Genomic DNA, 25,459 nt, shown 5'->3' on the forward strand with positions numbered 1-25,459 from the left:
CTGCAACCGATACTCTCCTCTCACGCCCGAACTGAACTTGTTCTTCAACTCGCCAAGCACCCGGAAAAAGCTTCGATCGTCGTTTCCTTGTGTCGAAAGCAAAGTCTTTATGAATCACAAACGGTGTACCCTTCAGCTTCCACTGTTTCTCGTGAGGAAATGGATGTCCTGATCGTCCGAAAATGCGCAATGATTGGCCCGTTATCTAGTTCCTTGCCCAATGCATGTGCTCGATTAACCCAGGTACCTGCTCGTGCCCCCCCATGACTCACCAAAGTCTTTGACATTTCACTCACGTAATCCACTGTTGCACATTCATATTTCAGCCCGCGAAAAATTATATTGTTCCTTCTCGATCTATTTTCAAAATTTTCCATCTTCCTGATTATGAGATTATTCTGAATTTTTTTGAGCAACAATTGATTTCTTAAATGTTAATTCTCGACAGAGAGTTTATTCACTTTTTCAATTAGATCGTTTAAATCCCCTTTGTAGCTACAGCGCGAGTTTTCCATCCATACCCTTACTAACCCGCTTTTCAAACGGTCAAATAGTGATTCAATAAAGCTGAGTTCACATTACCGGAAGCTTTAACACTTGGTCTGGAGCACGCTTTTTCTGTTCCATCTCTTCGAGCTCAGGCGAACTTTAGCAACGAGGACTCTTCTTAGCACTATCGTCCGGTGAAAAGTATTGTTAGATACTGTTCTTATTCATTCAGCTTCGAATATTTCGATTCACTTGAGAACAATTTCACAAATAAAAACAAATTGATAATTCAATTTATTACGAAGAACTTTTAGCTCTAGGTCTCTTTTAGCCACTACCGTCTGGTGGAAAGTATTGTTGGATACTGTTTTCATTAATTTAAACTTTGAATATTTCGATTCACTTGAAAACAATTTCACAAATAAATAACAAATTGATAATTCAATTTATTACGAAGAACGTTTTAGGTTAAACATGCACTAAATGAACCGATTAAGCACGACCCGTCCGGAACTTGAGATAAGAGAGCAAAACAAGTCTGCGACAATTCTTCAACGCTCACTATCAACTCCTAATTTGAGAACATACGATTTGAAATCGAAAGTTGTCAATTGTAATTGGGGAATGATTTTAAAAAACCAATACTTTTATTTTCCATACTGTACTCATAAAAAATAATATGATAATATATTTATATTCGAATGAAACGTTTAGTTTTTAAATAAAAAATATTTTTTGGCCCCAAAATCCAATGGAGAGTTACCGAATTGCTTGATCAAGAGATCAATTGATTGATGATAAAGTTCAATTGCGCCGTGAACATAGAGAATTTGACTTCATCAAGTTCAAATGTTTGGAGACAAAAGTCGTGTTGCCATACATACATAGAAAGGATTCTCATTAATAATTCGTGAACAGTACAGGGGAAATAATTGAGGAGTTGGTGGAAAAACGACCTGAGTCAAAAAATCAAGTTTTTGTAAATTGAGTTTGAAATATTTAGTACACATCTTCATTATTTCATCAGAATGCAATATTCTGCAAGTATTTGACTTTATTGATCTTTTTATACTATTTTCAATGCTATTATTCATAATTAGCCAGTAATCCAAGGCTAACTGATATTAATTGATATAAGGTGTGTTGTCTCAGGTCGTTTTTCCATAACCCTGGTTGTTACTGTTCAGAGGTTCAATAAAATGATGAAAAACCCGTATCAAGAGTAGTGATAATGGATAATTTCTTGCTCATGATATGGATAATTAATAAGTAGGTAATAAAGATCTAAAAAATGTCATTTAGAAGTGAACAATTGAAGATGATATTTTCCCTTCTTGAAACACGTTTCATCCATAATCAGACTCTGGAATGTTACATGGTACTGTTCTGATTTTCGGGAATTCATACACCCAATGCTTTCAGCATCGGATTCTTCTTCAGGAGCGTCTTCTTCATTATTTTCATCATCTAGAGGATAATTGGTTCCCTTGATGTATTAATGATCTTCTTATACCATTCATTTGGTAGAGAGTTAGTTGGGAGGATATTTTTAATATTCTTTCCGAAGAATGGACATTGATATGTCCAAAGCTCCGCCAATTTATGTAGATGCATACAATATAACTTGTATAGTTATTCCAAATTGCTTTTCCATATCATAACAGTTCAATAATTATTTTCTTAGTCTTATTATGTAAATTCATCTATAATTTGCTGTATTGTAAGCTATTGTTATTGTGTATAAGCCAGTATATACTGTAATCTACATAAGTACAGTAATCTACAAAGTACTCAATCAATCAATCAATCAGCTTCTTCTTTGTAAGAAACAAATAAGGATTTCACTGGCTGCTGGCTCACAGCTTGTCAGCTGAATAATTTCAGGTTTGCCACACAAACAAAAAATTTTCACAACTCAATCATTTTCAAGATACACAACATTTTGTACCAATCTGTTCAGAATTTCTGGCGGATAGAATGAAGCGTGTTGCGGGAAAACGACACGAGTGACCTCGGGTCGTTCTCTACCCAGCCTCCTCATTTAGCCTACATCTGACATTCTCTCAATTACAAGTGACTATTATCAATACCTTGATACTTCTCAAATTAACTTTTTACTTTCTCAAATAAATTGGAAAAGGTGTTTTGACTACTATTTTTTTTTTTTTTTTTTTGAGCAGGTATGATTACTAAATCTTTTCTCCGGAACAACGTCTTTTCACAAAAAGTGACATGCCGTACACAAGTAAAATATTCAATCCAAGGTTTACAAGAGAGTTTTTGCAAGGATTGACAGACACAGAAGAAAATGTCAATATGGAGAGAAACTAGAGACAAATTTCATTTTATCATAGCTATCCTGATCTGAGATACATGTTAGGTTAGCAAAGTTTGAGGCATCCGCTTCTCTAAAACAGTAAGTGAATTCTCAGTGAAGCCTGTTCAAGAATAAAACTTACTGACGTGCTATTCTTGAATCTTAACAAGCCTCCCATTCGCATCTTCTAGCAATACCCCAAATTCAATGCGGAAATATTCTCGGGAAATGTGTTACCAGTCACCATTGATTGTGATGAATCTAATTTGGCGTTGATTGTAGAGGATTTTATTCTCTTGGAAACAGTTCTGGATTTTTTCACTATGAAAGGTCTTTGAGTTAATGGAGAAAAAAACAGGTATTTTTAACACTGTAAGGTTAGCAAGGGTATTTTTTGTGAAGATCATTTTCAGACTATTTGTTACAAATAACAAAATCAGTACCACAATACATTCTGGCAGCATGTTTCCTCGCTCCCTCTCATGTCTCAAGTGAATGAACAGAAAAATAACTATGAATTCGCTAAGCTGTGACTCAATGAGTCTGAACGAAAAAGGAGATAAGTTGCTGATTCATAATTCACGGCAAGCCTCATAGCAAACCAGTTACTTCGAACAGTGAAGGAAACAATGGAGATATGCAGGGATATGCAAGTACCCCGCATTGTATGCTCAATCCGTAAATGAGTTTTGTGTAAGTGTGTATTAGCGATCGTAGCACAACGTGGTGGCAATTTTGGAAACTGGAGTGTATCCCAATTAGGTGAAGTACTAACAAAATGGGGAGATTTTTTTTTATTACGTTTTTACATGGTTTTAAGCATGTAGAAGTGATTTTTACTAAAATTGAGCAGTGACACTACGGGGTCTCCCCTTAGTGTACACACCTCCCCTTAATGTGCTGTGTATACTTGATTGTCTCCCCGTATTATACCTTGTTCCAACACACACACACACACACACACACACACACACACACAATTGGGACGCTACAAAAAGTATAACTTCAAAATGCTAGCATTCCTTATAGATAGCATCGGTGCTTCCCATTCAATTAATGTGGACAGTTGGAAGTAAATATCTAACTATAGGAAAGTTATCTAAAAGAGTCGCGTAGTAGGATCCGCAGACAACCGAAAAAAGAAGAATAGTTGTTCTCAATACTCCAATACTCAAATGGCGCCGTTTCCATTCAGGTCAGTGTATATAACCACCCATCCAATCTTCAACCTACTGTATCTTATTTTTTTGTTACTAGATCACTATGCAATTGAACTGGAAATCGATCAGAATTGTGTCGAATAAAATTTTACAACACTTGGACTCGGCTGTATAGATCAACAATTATGTAGGGTGGCTGTTCTATACACGTACATAGTATAATGGATGAGAGGATCATTTCAGAAATTATTTTTATTATCGAATCGCAAACAAAGAGGGCTCTTTTAAAATGTGGTTCTCTCAAAATAAAATACTTAAGAGATGTTTGAAATGCGTTTTGTATAAGGATCAACGATTAACGATCGAACTGCATGACTTTTTTCTTTTATTTTTCTCTATAAATTTCCAATATCGGGGCACCGAGCTTCGCTCGTTATTTATTTATTGGCTCTTGATAAACCGAACACAATTCTTTAAAATGATTGGGGAATAACTAACAGGCACAGCCCAAAACTGTTTCTTCCCCGAATTTTGATTTAAACACTAAATAGTCCAGAAAGTAGGTTATGTTCCATACACTTGAATTCAGGCTCAATTTTCTGTTCAAACATTTAAAAACAAAAGAATTCTAATTTATATAATTCACAAACCAAATTGGATAACAAAATAACACTCACTAATCACTTAAAATTGTCAAATAATGATCAACTTTGAAAACTATGATATACTCCAGTTTGGTAGGATTATCATGTCATGTCAAAAAATCAGATTATGTTGATCAAGTCGATTAAATTGTCTAGCTAGATAAAATTTCTCGCTGATTGATTATGATTACACAGCTGGAAATAATTCTGTCTCTCTCACACAGGCACACGCATCTTCAGTTATCGAGAGACGACGAAATTATCATCTGTTTTCCAAGGATGAATTATCCTTCTCATGTCCTTCAGCGAGTTTTTCCAGGGATGAGACATAGTGCAATCGAATTTTTATACCATAAACCTACTATTCTTCAAGTTTCGTGAAAATCGTTAGAGCCGTTTCCGAGATTCGTTGAACATAAATAGCCATATAAATATCCAGATAACCAGATATAAAAATAGCCAGATATATACAGAAACTTCTTGCTTAATATAATAGAATATTGTATTCAATTCACTTTTGTGATCCACATGTTTCACTGTACTCATCTATTAGAATTCTGGTTTTATATTATGTTTATTAATTTACAGTGCTACTTTTTGTTTTTGAACCACTATGGGGCTTGTTAGACTCAGTCGAAATTGTCATATTGTAAATAAATGAATGAATGGGAAACAAAGAAGGTGCAAACATAATGTATATAATGTGGATAATTAAATAATCACCTTTTGCATTCCTTCTTCTCCAGTTTGTGCAACCGTTGAAATATGATGGAATGATGACTCAGATATTCAGTCATCAGTTTGGTGAATCTCCTTTGCAGGCTTTCCAACGATTTTTCTGCAATAAAAATAGAAAAAATATTTCCAAATAATTTATTTCGCGTTAGAAGTGATATAATAGTTGTAATAACGCATAGTCAAATTAACAAATTGAAAGTTCATTGGAAATCATTTAATACTCTTTTCACTGTAGTTCTCAACATACCATTATTAACCTCATTACTCATTAAAAAATATTCAACTCAATTGACTAAACTTGACAAGGGATACAAAACCATTTCGTTCACGTTAGAGAGTGATTATAATAGTTGTAATAACGAATAATCATAGTAGCAAATTGAAAATCATTTAATACTTTCCACTGTAGTTTTCAACATACCATTATTAATCTCATTACTCAATCACAAATACTCAATTCAATTGACCAAACTTGACAAGGGATAGAAAACCAAATAGATTTCAGTTGCTACTGGATAATGATGTGAACTCATTGATTCATTGACAGTAATGGTGAGAATAAATTCCCATTAATTCTGTTCGGTACGCTTTTTTATATTATTTAAATTGAATGATATTTTTCAATATAATTGTTAAGATCATTATGAAAGTGAGAAAAAGTGGCAACTGAAATTTTTAAGTGGTCTAATAAGCGAGTTATGGGTTGTTGAAGTGCTGACTTTCTAGATTCTATTTCCTTCCCAGATCATAAACAGTTTCGACTATATTATTGGAACTTCTCTTAAAAATTCAAAAAATGTATTTTTCCAAACTAAAACATTTTATTCCCCATATCGTTCATAAATAAAAAAGTAGCATTTTTTGTAAATTTGATAACTTGTTTATTTCGATATTAATCGCGGAAAAACGCATATTGGAACAAAGCAAATTATATACTGAATGTATTAGAAAAAAACTCCAATGGAAAATTCGAAACCGTTTATGATCTGGAAAGAAAACGGAGTTTAGCACTGCAACAACCCATAACTCGCTTATTAGACCACTTAAAAATTTTAGTTGCCACTTTTTCTTACTCTTATAATGATCTTAACAATTATATTGTAAAAGATTATCCAATTTAGATAAAAATAAAAAGGTGTTCGAACAGCCTTAAGATTCGGAGACCTAATTAGTTGAGGTAGAGAGATGGTATGGAAGGTCGCAACCATATAGACTCTTATCTCTGCATCGACGGTGGGTTCGATTCTCATTCCATTTGGCATTCTGGTATTCATTTGTACCATGATTTACTCTATTACACATGCAGAAACTAGAAAAGTATCATCGACAAAAACATGATAACATACTCTTTATTGATTCTTTATCGATTCATACAAGAAGAACACCATCAAAATGATAGGGAGAGAAAAAGTAAGGTAACCTTGTGCTATTACTTTCCCAAATTTAGATAAGGTTACACGTAGTCCGAAATGGGTTAAGTCTTCTAGTATATACAAGTATATAATCAAAATATCACATCTTCATCGACCAGTCAAGTTAAATCTTAATGTAGCAAACAAGAAATCAAATGATATAAGGCCGAGATCATATTGGGCGTTTTCAGACGAGTGGCAGGACAGGAAGCTTCTGATTGGCTGTTTCGGTTAACGTTTCGGAATCAGCCAATCGGAGAGCTTCCTGCCCTGCCGAATTGCCTGAAAAACGCCTGATATGGTTTAGTACTGAGAGATTTTTTTCAAACATCTTCATTGCCCATGAAAACAAAATACAAAATGAAAAACTTACAAAATAAATATTCTAGATGATAATATTATGCTATTTTACAAATAAATTGAAATTACATGGCACCACCCAGCAAGGGCAAAACCCTGACCGCTGAGTGAGAGTATCACCTGTTTAGACAATATAAAAATTTATTTACTAATAATCAAAGCTACAAAAAATCGAAGTTAACAACTAATTACTAGTAATTATAATATTTGACTGATGTCGAAAAAAAAAATTGTATCACCCACTTATTTATATGTCCCATCCTCTGCCTACCCCTATTAGAAAGAGATTCTGACAATGCATTTGGTATTATATTCATTATTTTTGAGCTAAGATACCCCAATTGTCTTCGCACTATTGTCAAATCTGAATAGTTAATATTATAAATGTTATGAGATGTAACTCTCAGGTTATACATAGAAACGTTATTATCCACTGTAAATTCATCCTTCCTCATCCATGCATAGTAGAGAAGTTTCTTTATATAAATTTGACGTATTTTTCACTTTAAATTCGGCAAATGTTTCACTACTAGAAAAAGCCCTTTGCTTATTAAGAATTGCTTTTATTATCATTTTTTGAAATGTAAAAATTTTATTCATGAAAACATCATACGCTCCTCCCCATACCACTAACCCATATTGCAGCACCGATTGAACATAGGCAAAATAAAGGACGCTAAGTAATTTAATGTTTCATATTTTACGGACTTTATAAAAGATAAAGGAAATAAATTTTAAGCGTTTACAAATATATTCTATATGAGGCTCCCACTTAAGGTTACAATCAACCATGATGCCCAGATACTTTATAGATTTTTCATTTTTTAGTTGAGGGCATGCACAATCCTTCCATTTCTCAAAATCACAATTTGTATGTATTTTTAAATTCATAGCATCATTTGGTTGACTAACTATTGTAGGAGAAAATGTAATATATTCAGTTTTTGATGTATTTATACTCAATGTATTAATATCAAGCCATTGTTTAACAATGGATATTACTCTTTCTGCTCTCGAGTACGTCTCTAACCATGAGCTTTATCATGTATTTATCAGATTAGATGATAAATCATGAAGCCTCCTAGGATATCCCTCTTTTCGAGCATTTTCAAATTAGAATGTTAATGAGAAATAAGAGTCTGTTACAATAAAGAACGTTGTTTTTGTGTCTTTCATGCTGTCTAATTTCTCTGGATTTTCCAGCGTTTCATGCAGTTGAGAGATGGAACACGGGAATCCTACAGAGGTGAATATCGCTCACCTGCAGAATCGAAAAAGCGCGGGACTGTCAGTAAAAAGTTTCGAAAAAAGGTGTTGATTTATGCATTTTCATGCTCCGTGGAATTCATTAATTCTGAGCATCAGAGCCCGACGTTTTTCTCCGTAACCTGAATAGCTAATGCCAATTTAGAACTTTTCAGACTATTTTTTGAAGCGTGCATACATTCATCGCAAACCGAGTTTTATGAATAGGATTACTATTAGCGTTATTTGTGCACCTAAAAGCGAAACCAATCACTGGAAAATGTATTTCAGGTTGATTTTGAACTTGTTTTCTCAATTTTCTAAAAAAATATCTGCAAATCGAAACCGATTTTCGATTAAAATAAAAAAGTAGTTCAAATAGGTAACTTGTTTCTAGTTAATTTCAAATTTAAATTCCATATTTTAAAACCTCAAAAGACTATTTCAGTGGTTCACAACCTTTCAACGTGCCCATAGAATTTCCATATCTATGATTTGGTACATTTTTAAATCTGGTGGATTGAAATTTTTACTATTCCCAATGATAGTTTTAAATCTCAGTTCACAAAAAATGCAGCTGATTATATTATAGATGGAATCAAATAGAGAATGCATTTATTGAAATGCCAATTAATATATAATTATTATTTAACGAAAATCCTGAATAAATGCTGGAAATCACCCTAAAGACTTCTGCTACTGCAGACATTGACAACAGGGTTAACAGCTAGATGGAAATTCGATGAATTGGGAGGTACCGGGTTCGATTCCCGGGCTAGCAACTAATTTTTGGATAGTAGTTCTCATCGAATTTCCATCTAGCTGTTAACCCTGTTGTCAATGTCTGCAGTAGCAGAAGTCTTCGGGGTGATTTACAGCATTTATTTAGGATTTTCGTTAAATAATAATTAATTATATTATAGATGGAAATTTACAGTAGCGAATTTAGAAAAATACTTTCCTCTTCTTCTGGTTCCTTCTCCTATCGGAGGTTGGAAATCATCACGGCAATTTTCACTCTATTGACTGCACCCTTGAGTTGCAGCCATACCATTCTCTTACATTACGCAGCCAGGATATCCTTCTTCCTCCCACACTCCTCTTCCCCATGATCCTTCCTTGCAATATAAGTCTCAACAGCTCATACTTTTCACCCCTCATTACATGGCCCAAATATTGCAATTTTCTTCTCTTTATAGTCGCAACAACTTCACATTCCTTTGTCATCATTAACAGTACATCCCTATTTGTCACTTTTAGAAAAATACCTACTATATTATAAGTACTATATATTTATTATATACTTATAAGTATATAATAAAGGAATTATATATATATATTTATAATCCCTCATTCAGATCCCATACCAGGCTTCAAACCACGAACGATATTCTTATGTTTAAATCCTCTTCAATTAGTGAAGAGGTTGAGATCAAAAAGGTTCCGATAGAATCCAATCTTGTTTATCTGAGTATGGAGAGCGTAAATTGTACTTAGAAAAGTGAAAGTGACATAACCAACATTTTTATTTGGACAGTATAGTTTTAATTGGAAATGGGACAGTTTTGGGCATGTACCTCTTGTGCCTTTCCTCATGTTAAGTATTTGTACACAATGTGATAAATAAATAAATAAATAAATTGTAAATTGAACACTTTTCATTCATTAGGCTCTTCATTCATCCCAGAAATATATAACTGATTATCCAGTAATCCTTCTACAGTAATGGCCATCAAGAAAATTATAATTCCCGAAATAACATCCCCTAATTAATTTGTGTATGTCATGTGTACGTAATGTGGGGGGTAATACCAGTCTCCTGTCGGTGACGGCACTTATCTGAGGGTTAATTCCTGTTTTGGGAAGTACCCTTGTCACACGAAATAGGGAAAAATGTCTAGAGTATACTAGATTATTTTTCTGACAATTAATCAAAGGATTAATTGTGTACTATATTTCCTCAGGATCAAGTAACTCGATGATGGGTTACTATTGACCTCTGAAATGAATATGATATTAGCAAATAAATAAGCTATAAGCAAGGTCGAACACAGGGTCACTAAGGAACAACATGTGATGACAAGTTGCATTTATTTAAATTGACTAAATCATATAAGAATATTGTTTGTTCAATAATAATTAATAAATGAATTTGATAATGAAGGGTTAAGCCCATAAACAATATAATTTGAATTTTAAAGAGTTCTTTCAAGTTAATAAATTTATTAAAGATGAGCATGTAGTGCTTTCACCCAAGGGTTGCCCGACTCAAGTTTGGACAGTGTAACGTCAGAATTTTTACAAACGATATACCAGTTTGTCTATGGAAAATTGAGTCGAATAGATTTTGAAGTAATAATAATATTATGAATCACTCACATTTATATGGGCCCATAATATACGCGCACTCACTCATGAAGATTTGTTCACTGCATGGCTGGCATCTTTCGTCAGGCTGCATGGCATCATATTAGGCTTCATTATTTGGCTCGCGATTTTAATAATTGATAACTCCTTTTTAACTGAGACTTGGTAATCAATTGAATTCTAACGTTACGGAAACTCTACATTAATTGAAATTTAGCACTCTTACATAAATTTAACAATGAAACATTTAAAATGACAAAAAAATAACAAATAGGAGTTCAATGTACTGAGGCTGTTTATTGTTGTGTTGTATAACCCCTGTTTCTATTGTGTTTTTCATTGAATTGTGTTAACTGGGCTAACTTAGGTGAATTTGTGATGTACTATCGATGCTGATAAAGATATTCTATACTATACCTTATCTGAAATACCCGACTCAAACCCCAATTCACAATCTAATACCTATAAAAGTTTTTCGACAACTTGCGAAGTGATTTAAACAGCGTCTCCTACACACATTCCTGCTAAACTTTGTTGAAAGGAGGCGGCAGCGAAAAACAAATCTTCCAATCAAGCTCAGCACAAGTTTCAACTTTCAAGTGGCAAAGACCAGCAGAGCAGAAAAAAGTTGCAACTTGGCCAAAAGTTGATCGCCTTGCCACCGCCACCGCCCGGAAACTGTCTTTGAATTATTCAAACGTGAAATTTATGGAAGGTAAGTTGGCTGGAAATTACACTAGCCGTTCTGCAACTAGATTATATGAACAATAGAATTATGTGCGGTGCGAGCCTCATCCTTCTGACCCCCCACCCCAATCTTAGACACCCCCTTGAACTCCTCTAACCCCTTCATACCCCCCAAATCCCTTTTCAATCCCCTTAAAACCCTCTTCACATTGAGATGGTCTCGTTTGTCTCTGCTAGTGCTTGTTGCTGCTTCATGTTTATTAAATTTGCACCTCCCGACCACAAGTGGAAAAATGTCGCTTGTATAAAATTATGAACAGTAGTGGAGGACAATAATGTGGTTGGGAATGAAGATTGCGGAGAGAGAAATATGTGTATTCATTAATTCATTCACGATACAGATGACACTAATGTAATAACATAGGCAGATGAAATAATAAGGTAGTCCTTGTGCTATCTTTCTTCCAAATTTAGGTGACACAGTACAAGATAAGGCTACTATTTTACGTGTTTTAGTGTTTGGAACACTGTATGGTACCATAGAGAAACAATGTCATAAGTAGATATCCCATGGTATAGGGCGTTTATGTCGCAACTTTTACTGTTATCTCAAGCCGATAGTTCATTTAATTCTTTCCCGTGAAGCTGTGTGACACTGGTAGTCTAACATATTGTGCCGTTCATACACTCTCACCCCAACAAAACAGATGAATTAGACAATAATCAACAGTAATCAGCTTGAGATAACAGTAAAAGTTGCGACATAAACGCCCTATACCATGGGATATCTACTTACGCTATTGTTCCTCTATGATGGTACTTTAAACCCGAAGTGGTAGTTGAATAGAGTGTATGTGAGATTTTGGGTTTGAGATTCATAAAATTTATTCATTTATTTATCTCTATTTAATAGAGATGAAAGATGGAGATGATTTTTGAGCTTTGTGCCTTGGTTCACAATGATGTCCTACAATACCTGATTCCATGGACAACTATTTCAATATGGAGAAGAATTCTCTCATATTCATGTATGGAAAAAATTTTCATTGGAATTCTCCACATTGTATAGGTGCGTACAGATTTATGAGCCGCCAACATGAGCAATTCACTTTTAATCAGCTGATTCCAAGCTTTTTATATCTGTATCTTACCGTTTCTGTAAAAATACAGATATAATCAGCTGATTAAAAGTGAATTGCTCATGTTCGCGGCGCGTATATCTGTACGCACCTTAAGATTTCATTCGTCATGTGTCCACTATTTTGGGAAAATTGATTGAGGAATATAGAGTAAACTAGTTCTAAAAATTAAGGACGGATTCAAGTTTCCATGGAGGTGCCTGCATAGGGAAGATTTCTGATGAGAAGAAGATTTTCAAGTTGATCGAAAACATTAAATGCCTAGATAAGTATACCAATAAAAATGTTTCTGTCTCTATAGAATATTATTAAATGTGATATCCTTGTCAATTCATATCAGAATAATATTGAGTTCTCACAGTCTAAGTCAGATTATTCACATAATGATGAATAACCAATTCATAAGAATACAAGAGTTAACTAGCAAGCTATGTACTATACAAGATACTGTAGTATAAATCATTGGGATTCAAGATACAAATTTCAACAATAATAATCTCCTTGATGAATGAATTTTATCCAAACTCAAAACCTAGCATAAAATTTATCATATACAAGGGAAAATTATATTCTGTATCATCCCTCTCTCTCTTCTCTTTTCCCTCCCCATTAAACTGTCAAGGGCAGGTTAAAGTGTCGGGCCCGGCTAAAGTATGACAGTCGTAAGGACCATTGACGGCTCAAATGATATATCCAGGCGGTGGGGACTCCCCACCAACAAAGCAATACGAATTAAATTTAATTCACCAACATACTTTCTTATCCTAATGTCTCATAAGATAGTTTGGTAAACTCATAACAACTGGAGATTCTTTTTAAAACTTTACTCATCATTAGCCCCAGATATTGTACACCTTGAAGGGTTGCCATCATTTACTCTCTTTGAAAATGCCATGTTTTACCAACCTGAAACTTGATGTTTTACTGATCTCTTTCCTGGTAGAGAGTTGGTGGGGAGGATATTTTTAATATTCTTTCCGAAGAATGGACATTGATATATCCAAAGCTCCACCAATTTATGTAGATGCATAACAATATAATTATCTATAGTTATTATATTACAAATTGCTTTTTCATATAATATACAGTTCAATAATTATTTTCTTAGTCTGCATTATGTAAATTCATCTATAATTTTGCTGTATTGTAAGCTATTGTATATAAGTGTATAAGCCAGTATAATATATTGTAATCTACATAAATAAAGTACTTAATCAATCAATCAATCCTGTTTCTCGATTCTCTATTATTTAAATATGTTACTATACTAGTTATCCCTTGAAGAATTTGTAATTATGCACATAGAAAGCAAATCAATTGGAATGATGGGTTGATAGAATTGGCTAGCTCAGAACTCGCTGACTCAATGTTAAACTGCCATATGAATCAAAAATGCTCTGATCGGTGTAGTATTGATTCATAAGGCAGTTTAACATGGAGTCAGCGAGTTCCGAGTTAGCCAATTCTATCAACCTAAAATGATTATTGACAAAATAGCTCACCTAGTTTTTGCATTTTGTCCCTGACGTTTTCGTTCTCGGCCTGTGCGTTGACGAATACCTGTTCGTCGAGTAGACCGTCCTTCCTGAGCAGCTGACAGCCGCGTTCTATTAGGCTGTGTTTGGCATCCGGGTAGTCAGACAGCGCCTCCCATAGATCACTCTTAGACAGGCAGAACAGGTCCGAGTATCCTACCGACCTGCAACATTGAAAATTAAATGGAAAAATTAATTTATTTAAATCTTTGTTGGGCGGAGTTAGGACTTTCAAGTCCTCTCTACCATCCAACCTCGACAGTTACAGATGCTTTAAACTAAATAATACAGTAAAAACTACTAAAATAAATAAAAATGCATCGAATAATAAGAACATGATTGAACAAAACAATCATCTGCATTTAGACCAAATTGCAAGGCGGTAGTTTAGCATATCAAGAATTGGACAGGCTAGAACTACTTTTAATAAAATGAGGAGCTTATTGAGTAGTACTGATCTTAGCCTGCATCTCAAATTAAGAATGCTTAAAGGCTACGTATTTCCAGTTCTATTATATGGAATGGAAGCCTGGACTCTTAAAAAAGAACGACACCGACCGGCTAGAAGCATTTGAGATGTGGGCTTATAGAAGAATTCTCAGAATAAGCTGGACTAGCAGAACAACCAACAAAGAAGTATTAAGAAGAATGGGAAAGGACAGAGAAATCATGATCACCATCAAAATCAGGAAACTGCAATACCTGGGTCATGTAATGAGAGGAGAGAGATATACACAAAACATCATACAAGGAAAGATACAAGGCAAAAGAAGTATAGGAAGAAGACGGTTCTCCTGGTTAAATAACTTGAGACAGTGGTACAACAGTAGTTCCATTGATCTGTTCAGGGCGGTTGCCCCAAAAATCAAAATTGCCATGTTGATAGTCAACCTTCTCAAAGGAGACGGCACATAAAGAAGAAGAAGATTTTAGCATTATTCTTGAAAAAATAGCTGGAGATGTGTTGGTTTCAACACGAAACTGCAGTCTTTTGTACAAATCCAATAAATGCGGAGGTGACAAAAAAATGTATTTTTTCAATTATGGAGAGCTTGCACAATAATAATTCCTATTTTACAAATACTAATTTCTAATGATCATGTCATTTAGACCACAAAAAGAGCCCGGTTCCACCAATATTGGTCAAGACATATTATGTGATAATGGTCAGGCCGGTACACTTCAAAAATGTGCACTACAATTGACAAGAGTTACTTTCGTCAAGGAGAAAATAATTTATCATTATTCAGTGCACACGTTGTAAACCGTACATGATTTTGATCATGTTCAAATTAATTAATGTTCTGACCCAGCTTTGTAGAACTGGACTTAGAAATTTCAACACTAGTAATTTGATAGTACTTGCTTGCATTACTTCAAAAGGAATCTTCATAATTAATTCATTTTTGTTATGTAATGAATCAATGTCTACAATAAATAAATACATACATTCATTGATAAATTATCGGGAACAAGCAACAATCCTACAAATATACATATACATAATCGAGAAAGATATAAGATCGATTCTCCAAATAGATGAATCATTGATCAGTACCGCTATGATCGACACGGTAGCAATAGTTTCGATCCGATTCGTAGAATTCGAATCAATCAAGCTCAAATTAGACTTGGGCCCAGTTTTTGGGGCACTTATAGAATCTAAAGGACCGTTAAGCTAATAGATTTATCTAATAGAATCACATTTAATAAGTTTACAGGAAACCGTAAGATGAATTGTTGAAAACTTGAGACAGGATATCAAAGAACCGGAGTAGGATATATACATTTTTTAGTATAGTGATATGAAGTATGTAATAATAATTTCAGCATACAAACATAAATTTTATATATCGATCAAATGTCTGGTTGAGGTATTGAATTTAGTTGGTTTAATGACTACTCTATAGGCTTCCTCATCTGAGCTTAGACCTTCTGACCTATTCCAAATGTACGTTTTTAAAATAGAGATGCTTCCCATCTTATTTAAATGGAGTCACTTTCACTCCCTAGGGAGTTTTTCTGTTTTTTAGTACCGAGAGCGAAAAAGTGACACTTTAGTATCATGTTTCAGGGAGTAAAGTAAGTACTTTTGACAGTAGGTGGAGGAAAAATAGATTTTTCATAGGTGATATTGATTATACGATAATACATTTATGATACTTGAAAGATAGATGATTGAATCACAAAAATAGATCCTTGATAGATGAGATTATAATGTGATAGATCTATGATAATTAATAGATTAATGATTACATTTTTCAGAGCTGGTGAAGATTAATTAGTAACAAACCTGACATTGGCAGTTCGCCGGTTGCCCGTCCGGTTGCCGGCTATGTCGAGGACACTGATCTCTCCGAAGACGGACCCGGGGCCGAGAGTCGCCAACACTGACTCGTCATCATCTGCCACCACCGACAGTTTGCCACGCTTCACTATGTACATCTCGCGGCCCACGTCGCCCTTCCGACATATATAGTCGCCTGGGCTGAACACCTACAACAAATGTCATACGAATCGAAAAATATTACTAAAGATTATATTTGAGTGTTATTATACGTAACTGAGATTGGAGTTTTATGCACTATGCGCTATATAGTCGCCTGGGCTGAACACCTACAACAAATGTCACACGATTTAATAATATTGCTGGGCCGGGCAAGATATTTATCTCGAGCCACTCCCGTGTTTAGGATGGACACGTTAAGCCGTCGGTCCCGGCTGCCTAAAAAGCAGTCGTTAGATCATGTCAGAGGCCCTAGAATTGATCAGTTGCGACCTGAAAACTCTGACACCAGACCTGAGCCAGCCAGGCCACTCGATATTATTATTATTATTATTATTATTATTATTATTATTATTATTATTATTATTATTATTATTATTATTATTATAATATTGCTTACGATTATATTATTTGAATGATATTATACGTTACTGAGATTGGAGTTTTATGCACTATGCGCTATATAGTCGCCTGGGCTGAACACCTACAACAAATGTCACACGATTTAATAATATTGCTGGGCCGGGCAAGATATTTATCTCGAGCCACTCCCGTGTTAGGATGGACACGTTAAGCCGTCGGTCCCGGCTGCCTAAAAAGCAGTCGTTAGATCATGTCAGAGGCCCTAGAATTGATCAGTTGCGACCTGAAAACTCTGACACCAGACCTGAGCCAGCCAGGCCACTCGATATTATTATTATTATATTATTATTATTATTATTATATTATTATTATTATTATTATTATTATTATTATTATTATAATATTGCTTACGATTATATTATTTGAATGATATTATCCATTACTGAGATTAAAGCTTTGCACTATGTACTATCCACATTCCTTGAAAAGGGCATTAACATTCCGCATAGTGAAATTTTCAAGAGAAAAACTTTGATATAATAATTATTGGAGTTGTGCTACTGAAAATTCATTTGTAGAGTCTCTGATGATATTGTTAATACTCCTAGTACATGGGTTTCCCATAGTTGAGTAGGTTAATTTCAATTTAGGTTGGGGGAAAAAATCTCTATTTATATTTGTAGTAAATTTTTCATTCATTGTATTTTTTAATATTATGTGAATTTTATTGATTAGATTGCTTGTTTGTATATTAGACCAATGGAGATAAAATTTATAATTATTGTGGAGCTCCATCATGTATGAAAGGAACATAGTCAATTCAACTCGTTTTTTTCCCTTAGGGCTACTTTTGTATTCATAAATAGAAATTTTCGGCTTTATAATGCCATTATCATTTTGATATAACCGAAACATGTCGTGACTAAAAATTTAAAACTTAGATTCGAATTTTTATTTTTATCAATTCAACTCAAATTTTCGGACACTTCACTACAAGTGAGGGGGTAAGCCAAGAGAGTATTAGTGGAAAGGTAAACATGAGAGAGTTGCATCGGAGGTATTGATTGATTGATTGATTGATTGATTGAGTACTTTATTTATGTAGATTACAATATATACTGGCTTATACACTTATATACAATAGCTTACAATACAGCAAAATTATAGATGAATTTACATAATATAGACTAAGAAAATAATTATTGAACTGTATATGATATGAAAAAGCAGTTTGTAATATAATAACTATAGATAATAATCATATTGTTATGCATCTACATAAATTGGCGGAGCTTTGGACATATCAATGTCCATTCTTTGGAAAGAATATTAAAAATATCCTCCCCACTAACTCTCTACCAAAAAATTTCAAGTGGAGAAGATTGAACATGAAAATTAATTAATGTTCATTAACATTTTCACCTAAAATTGAAAATAAGCTCGAAATTCGAGAAAATGTTATTATATCAATTGCAAACTGTTGGCAACTGTTGATTCTAATTAATCATTCACTATAAAGAGATAGCAGACTTCGTGTGTCTCCAGCGTTATTGTCCTGTCACCAGCTGGCTCAGATATTTGAATAGTAGACTTGAAATGCTCGGGAACACTAGCGTCAGGCCGTCAGGTGATCAATTTTTCATAACGGCAAGTAAAGTTGTGTGAGTGCGACACACCAGCATTTTTATTGTGATAAAGAATCAATAAAAATACTAACTATAGAAAAATTTAAAGAGAAGACATTTGAGATATTTGGATGATTATCATGGGTTTCCCATAGTTGAGTAGGTTAATTTCCGAAAAATTCAATTTATTCATATTTGTAGTGAATTTAATGTATTGTATAGTTGAAAATTAAGTAAATTTTAATTATTGTATTGCTTGTTTTTATATTAACGGGAATAAAATTTATTATTATCATTGTGTAACTACATCATGAATGAAAGGTATATATTCGATTCAAATCCTCTTTTTTCTAGGGCTACTTTTGTATATAAATAAAAATTGAAATCTAAGTACCCTTTCAAATTATTTAGCCACGATAATATGTTTTGGATATACGAGAAGTATAAAATAGTAGTATAATATGTTTTGGACATACTCGTGTAATGCCATTATCAACTTGATATAACCGAAACATGTCATGAATATAGTATATTTCGGACCTAGAGCAGAAAATGAGATTTTTCCAGCTCGAAATCGGTTTTCAAGTCCGAGGCCGTAGACCGAGGACTAGAAAAGATTGAGAGCTGGAAAAACATTTTTGCCCGTGGTGCGAACGATATTTTTCGCCACACTACAGGTATTGCTGACTAAATGAATAAAGAATACAAAATAAAGAATACTCATTAAGCTATCGTACCTATCTCTTGATTTTAGTGGTGGATTATTTGCAGTCAGGATTTCAGATTCTTTTAAAATTTCACTTGGAATACCGCAGTCATCTTCAAGTATTTTTGGAAATTCGGAATGCACTAATCAACAATAAATAATTGAATAAAACTGGTTGCGAAGCGAATTAGTTTGATTCGAAACTGGAACTGAAATCATGGCGACTTCAGCTGATGATGAAAGTGGACACTCGCCCGATCTAGCAGATGACTTATCAACTACTTCCATGAGCGGCTGGAAAGAGACAACTTTCTGGCCTAGACCGGAAAAGAAACCCTTTTCTGACATCGTCTGCAAACAAGGTCTTTCAGATCTACGTAGGGACTGGAAAACAGCTGCTTTCTGTGCAGTGTGGCGAAAAATAATTTTTCTACAGTTACCTTGAAAAGTGACCATTCCTGCACTGTTTACAGAACGCAAAGAATCACTTTTCCGCACTAGTGCGCAAAGTATTACTTTGCGTACTCCAGATTTGCAACATGGCAACGCAAAATAGTTAGTAAATTATATGGAGCACCAGTGCAGCAAAATAAAAATTAAGTTGGTAACTGTGGTATAGTGTGGTGGTGCAGGTTAAAATAATATCAAGGACACCGAGTTCGAGGACAGCCATCACATTCAGCACACAGCCGCCTTCATTCATTTACTACCACAGTAGCCTATATTTGAGATTTCAAGGAAGCTTTTTTGCGCAATTACTGAGAAATAAGGAAAAATTTTTGCGCAAAGATTAAAGTGAATCCATCTTTATACTGAGTGAATCTGTTACATCTTTATACTGTAAAATTATAAAGTGATTGCAAATTGAATAATTCGGAGGGTACAAGAGAGTGTGATACACCCATCGTTTCTCTGTCTCTCGCATAAGCTTAAAGATTGTGCAAACTACTAGGTGGAAAAAACAGATGGCCCCATGCGTTATCTCCTATTCTCGCTTACTCGCTACTGCTTTTTCCTCTATTACGAAAGCCATGTGAAAGAGAAATCACTCGTGAGTTCCTTTTTAATCCTGCCTTCCTATACTGCCAGTTGAAGTGAATCCATATTATTCACTTTATATGTGGCTTGCACCCAACTCGAGCCCCCTGGCACGTTGCCGCTTTTTCCTCTATTACGAAAGCCATGTGAAAGAGAAATCACTCGTGAGTTCCTTTTTAATCCGTCATTCGTATACTGCCAGTTAAAGTGAATCCCCCGGTTCACACACCTAGCAATGAGATTTCGCTACAACTCACATTCCTGCAATATCAATTATAATTATTCCACTGTCACCAATCTTTAATACTGCTGGCTTTTCTATGATTGAGATAACTACGATAATAAATACAATTGCTGTAGATTGAAGATTCCTACAGCATTCCCTGTTATGACATTTATGACATGTTCTGTATTTTATTTTACTGAGTAGGCTCAATCCAGAAATTACTTGAACAGAAATAAATGAGTTACGATTTTACTTCTCAACAACCATTAATGATAATGTAGATGACAAGATTTTTTAACAACAGAGTTTTAGCTGGTTCTATCTAGTTTTCAAACCCTGTGTCAACGCTACATAAATTCGTTCAAGAAAATATTTATCGTAACTACATTAATGCATCAAACTCTCAAGAGACCGATGCATTTTTTCAACATCGAGTTCAATGCATTACTTTCAAGTATAAATAAAAGTGCCTATAGGCTCCTGACAAGAGACAACTATTATTTGATAAATTAATATCATTGATGTCACCAAAATTGTGCATCAGAGTTGAAGCAAAATTAGATGAAGTTGCACTGATGTAAAGATGTAGAAAGTACTTGAAGGTGATTGTTAAAAATGAAAAGCAAGTAGATTATTTGAGTAACAGATTAAGACTGGTAGAAATATTATGGAAGCAGATTTAGACAGAACTTTTTTCTATCAAAGGAAAAATGAAAGCTATTGATTATAGTTATATTTGAGTAATTATGCAAGTAGGTATTTAGATAAGTGTAAGACACATGTAAAGACAACCTTGATGTATCCCTTCCAAGTCAAATGAACGTCGTGATTCAGATTAAGTTGGTGAAAGCACAAGTGGCTATTGTTGAGAGAAGCAAAGCGATTATTTGATTTCAGGTGATATGCATATCTAGCTAGAACTAGTTTTTTTTTTGAAAACCACAGAGACATTCGGGGAACAGCAACTAGCAGAATTTTAAAATACAAATTTGAGAGAGAGAGAAACTCTCTTCGATCATAGTGACTTGTGATCACAATCCCTTACACTTGGGAGATTTGTCTATCAAGAGGAATAATTTGTCTCAAATGCTATAAGGAACATAGATTCTCTATCAATTGAGTTTCTGTCACAAGCAAGGAAAAACTTTTATGGAATACTGTAATAACACCACAATGCTGGAAAATTAAGATTACAATATGATGAAAGTAAGATTCAAGCAATCTTTTTGGTACGAATTTTTTGTTGTTAGCATCCTTGTTAAACAATAAATACGTGTAGAGATTTGGTTAGTTATGAGTTAGTTCTATGTCTAGTTAGATGTACACTTTCAACATGAATTAGATTACAGTTCTCCAGATAAGTATGAATAGCTTTTTTCATCTCACTACTCTCAACCCACAAAGTTAGAGTGAAAAAACACTATAATTTCATTGGCTTCAGCTGTTGTGCAATATTCTCACTCACAGTGTTGGATAATTTCTTCATTTTGGAGGAAAGTGTGATATTTCATAGTTTCTCAAGAAACAACAGAACACCAGTCTCTCCTTGTTTTAACTGTTATTTATTCTTCACTTGTCGTTTTCACTCAGCTAACAAATAATATTAGTTGAATGACATATAACCTATAGGAAAATTTCAATGCAAAACCTGCGGATTACCGAATCTTGAATGATTTTGCTTCTTCCTTTATCAGAAATATTAGGAAAACTATACATTTATGTTGACTCAGTGCATAAATTCAACCTTGAATATGCAAGTATATTATCTGAAAGATTACAGAAACATGATACATAACAAATAGACAGAAAACTTTTCTGTGTAATTACAAATATTACTAGTCTATTACTCACAGCCTTTGCTCCAAAATTCACTCAACTGAACATCTAAAACTGAGTTTTTTTTTCATCATGATAACATGAGAAGCAGAGTTAGAGTGGAGGATAAGGAGGAGGATGAGGAGGAGGAGGAGCACACAGCAAATCAAAGGTTAGTTATTTGATGAAACTATTTGATAAATTATACTAATAGATCTGTTCACATTACAAGAGTTGGAAATTACTGATTCAGTTAATAGTTATTACTTGCATATTAACTTGTTGAATCACTGTTTGATTCTGTAATATGAAAGCAAGAAATAATAATACTCACTTTGAGATTCCATGTACTGGTAAAACACAACAAGAAAATCTCTCATATGCAAGTGTAGTGAGAGTCAACCTTGGAAGATATGCTCAAATTATTCTCTCAGTCAGATCTTACTTCAGACAGCTTCAGCATCATGAATCTCTAAGATATAAGAACCCAATTCAACTTATACTGACAGATTAAAGTGAATCAATCCCAGTCTAGTATAGATAAGAAACTCTTTTGTAGATGTGCTAAAACCCTATTACTCTTTAAGTTTCTCGTTCTAGAGTTAGTTGCAAGGATGTTTTCAAATATTCTTTCCAAATTCATGTTAATGCATAACAATATTAGCTACAACTATTGACAACTGCTTTTTTCATATCATATGCACTTCAAAAAATATTTTCTCAGTCTATATTATGTAAATTCATTTGTAATTGTATATAAGTGTAAAAATATATATAGGGTGACACAAGAATAACTGTACAACTGCACTGTATAACTGTGTAGTACTGTATAACTGTACTGTATATATATATACAGGTTACGAAATACATGTTTCACACATCTTCACGTCTGAACTACTGAACTGATTAACTGGAAATTTTGCATGAAGATTCTTAATTTACTGAGGATGGTTATTGGCTAATATTTTAATTTTAATTAATCAATTGAAAACAATGTCAATCAAATGAAAAGAATCTATTCGTGCTTTCAACTGCCCTTGCGAAGCACGGGTAACTCCTGCTCGTAGTTAATAAACATTTCCAGGATCACTCTCCTAGGCTTATTTTCCTAGGAAGATTGTCATTTCCTAATTCTATGTCTATTCCTATGCTCAAAAGGATTCCTATCTTCAAAATGATTTTTTCAAGTTCATACTAGAATTTGGAAGAATTGAGATTTAATAGAAACATTTGAAAGAAAGTCAACATTTTCAAACATGAAGAAAGCTGAAATCACCAAGCATTCTTTTCTCAGTAGAGGAAGTAAATGATTCAAGTCTTCAAGATAAGAAGGAAGAAGCCATCTGGCTTTGATATGGTTCACATTATTATAAACGCTATTTGAAAGGAAAGAAGCTGATAAGATAGACACGCTGAATAAGATGCTGTTTATGTAAAAGCTTCATCCATCTTGAAGCTATATGCTATCTGAATGAATAAACATTTACATTTTACTTTAAATTTCACTATTCATTTTCTTCAAATAAAACTTCTCTTTCTCTTTAATTATCAATATTCTGTTCGCTTTTATTGACCGAGCGAAGTGAGGTATAAGATTCAAGTCGACGGTTTCGCATTTCTCTTAATGTTTAAATGTTTATATGTTGCGCATTTACGGCGAAACGCGCTAATAGATTTTCATGAAATTTGACAGGTATGTTCCTTTTTTAATTGCGCGCCGACGTATATACAAGGTTTTTGGGAATTTTGCATTTCAAGGATAATATAAAAGGAAAAAGGAGCCTTCTTCATACGCCAATATTAGAGTAAAATTCAGACTATAGAATTATTCATCATAAATCAGCTGACAAGTGATTACACAGATGTGTGGAGAAGCCAGTCTATTACTGTATTTCTCTAATGTCTATAGTTTCAATCACTGTATATAGAAGAAGAAATATCTAAATACCGTGGTTTCAATCAGGTACTTGTGGATGAGAATACTGCGTGAGGTCTACTGTTCACAGAACTACTAGTTCTATTCCAAAAGTGATGTACTTTTTCTTCTCTTCTTTCCAAACATATTCATCGTCTCCTGATCCTCTCTTCTTCTTCACCCTTTTCTTCTTCTTCTTCTTCTTCTTCTTCTTCTTCCTCTTTATCTTCATCATTTTCTTCTTCTTCAAGAAGAATAAGAGGCACAGACAACTAGGCCAGAATAGAATTTACTAGTAACAATAAATAATCTTGTAATGAATGATGTTTAGACATGCAACTCCATTTTTACAAAATGCAGGCTTTTCTTTATTTGTAATTAATTTATCAAAGTTAACAATTGGTAATTGACTCATGATTACAAACGTACAGAACGTGATCTGATAAGGTACTGAAAATTTTTACAATAGTTAGAACAAAGCCACTGGTATTTAGAACAATGACCAAGGGCATGATGACGCTACATGTATAGAGAGGCGTTTCCCAGAGATTGGAATGCAGGCCAACACTCTCCACCTCCTCTCCTCCTCATCATCAAACAGATTATGGATGTTCAAAAGATTCTTATATTACGAAATGAGAACCAATGTTTGATGATGACAAATAATACTTCTAATATATTTTCAACAAATGTACATCATGATATTTACAATAAAATCTTCGATAGATTATTTACAATAAATGTACATGATATTTACAATAGATTACAAAAGATTATTTTTCATCTAATAGTTGATCTTTACTAGGCGTTGAAAACCCAATCCATTTCACTAACAGTCCTTTTTTATCACGTTTTAATATTTTTTCAATCAAATACACCTGTCTCTCCGTTTCGTTTAATTGCATTTTTTTTTTTTAATTTCTTCTGCATTAAACCTACCACTAATTACTTCTCCGTTTAGATCTTGCAAGCTATACGTTACAGGTTGAGAAGGAAATATAGAGTGTAATCAGACTACAATAGTACAATATCGTCTTTATTTTTCAAACTTTTGTCACCTTGCAGGTTATGAGAAAATTTTCACAAAAGGAACTGAGAAAGCAAAGTTTTTGAGAAGATTGCATTCTAACGTACAATGCATACCGGAGGACTTTCTCAAGCCTGATTTCAGC

The 25,459-nt window shown here is 33.9% G+C and overlaps 1 protein-coding gene across 1 annotated transcript in view; it reads right to left on the reverse strand.

The window, feature by feature from the left end:
* Positions 1-25,459, reverse strand: part of LOC111057992 (cyclic nucleotide-gated cation channel subunit A-like) — a 289,690-nt gene that overhangs the window by 64,248 nt on the left and 199,983 nt on the right. Inside the window, exons 10-12 of the mRNA XM_039431598.1 lie at positions 16,387-16,589; positions 14,061-14,257; positions 5,334-5,448 (exon numbers count right to left, since the gene is read on the reverse strand). Coding sequence (XP_039287532.1) covers positions 5,334-5,448; positions 14,061-14,257; positions 16,387-16,589 — 515 coding nt within the window. The remainder of the gene's footprint in view (positions 1-5,333; positions 5,449-14,060; positions 14,258-16,386; positions 16,590-25,459) is intronic.

Source organism: Nilaparvata lugens, chromosome 6, assembly GCF_014356525.2.
Source record: "Nilaparvata lugens isolate BPH chromosome 6, ASM1435652v1, whole genome shotgun sequence".
Taxonomy (NCBI): domain Eukaryota; kingdom Metazoa; phylum Arthropoda; class Insecta; order Hemiptera; family Delphacidae; genus Nilaparvata; species Nilaparvata lugens.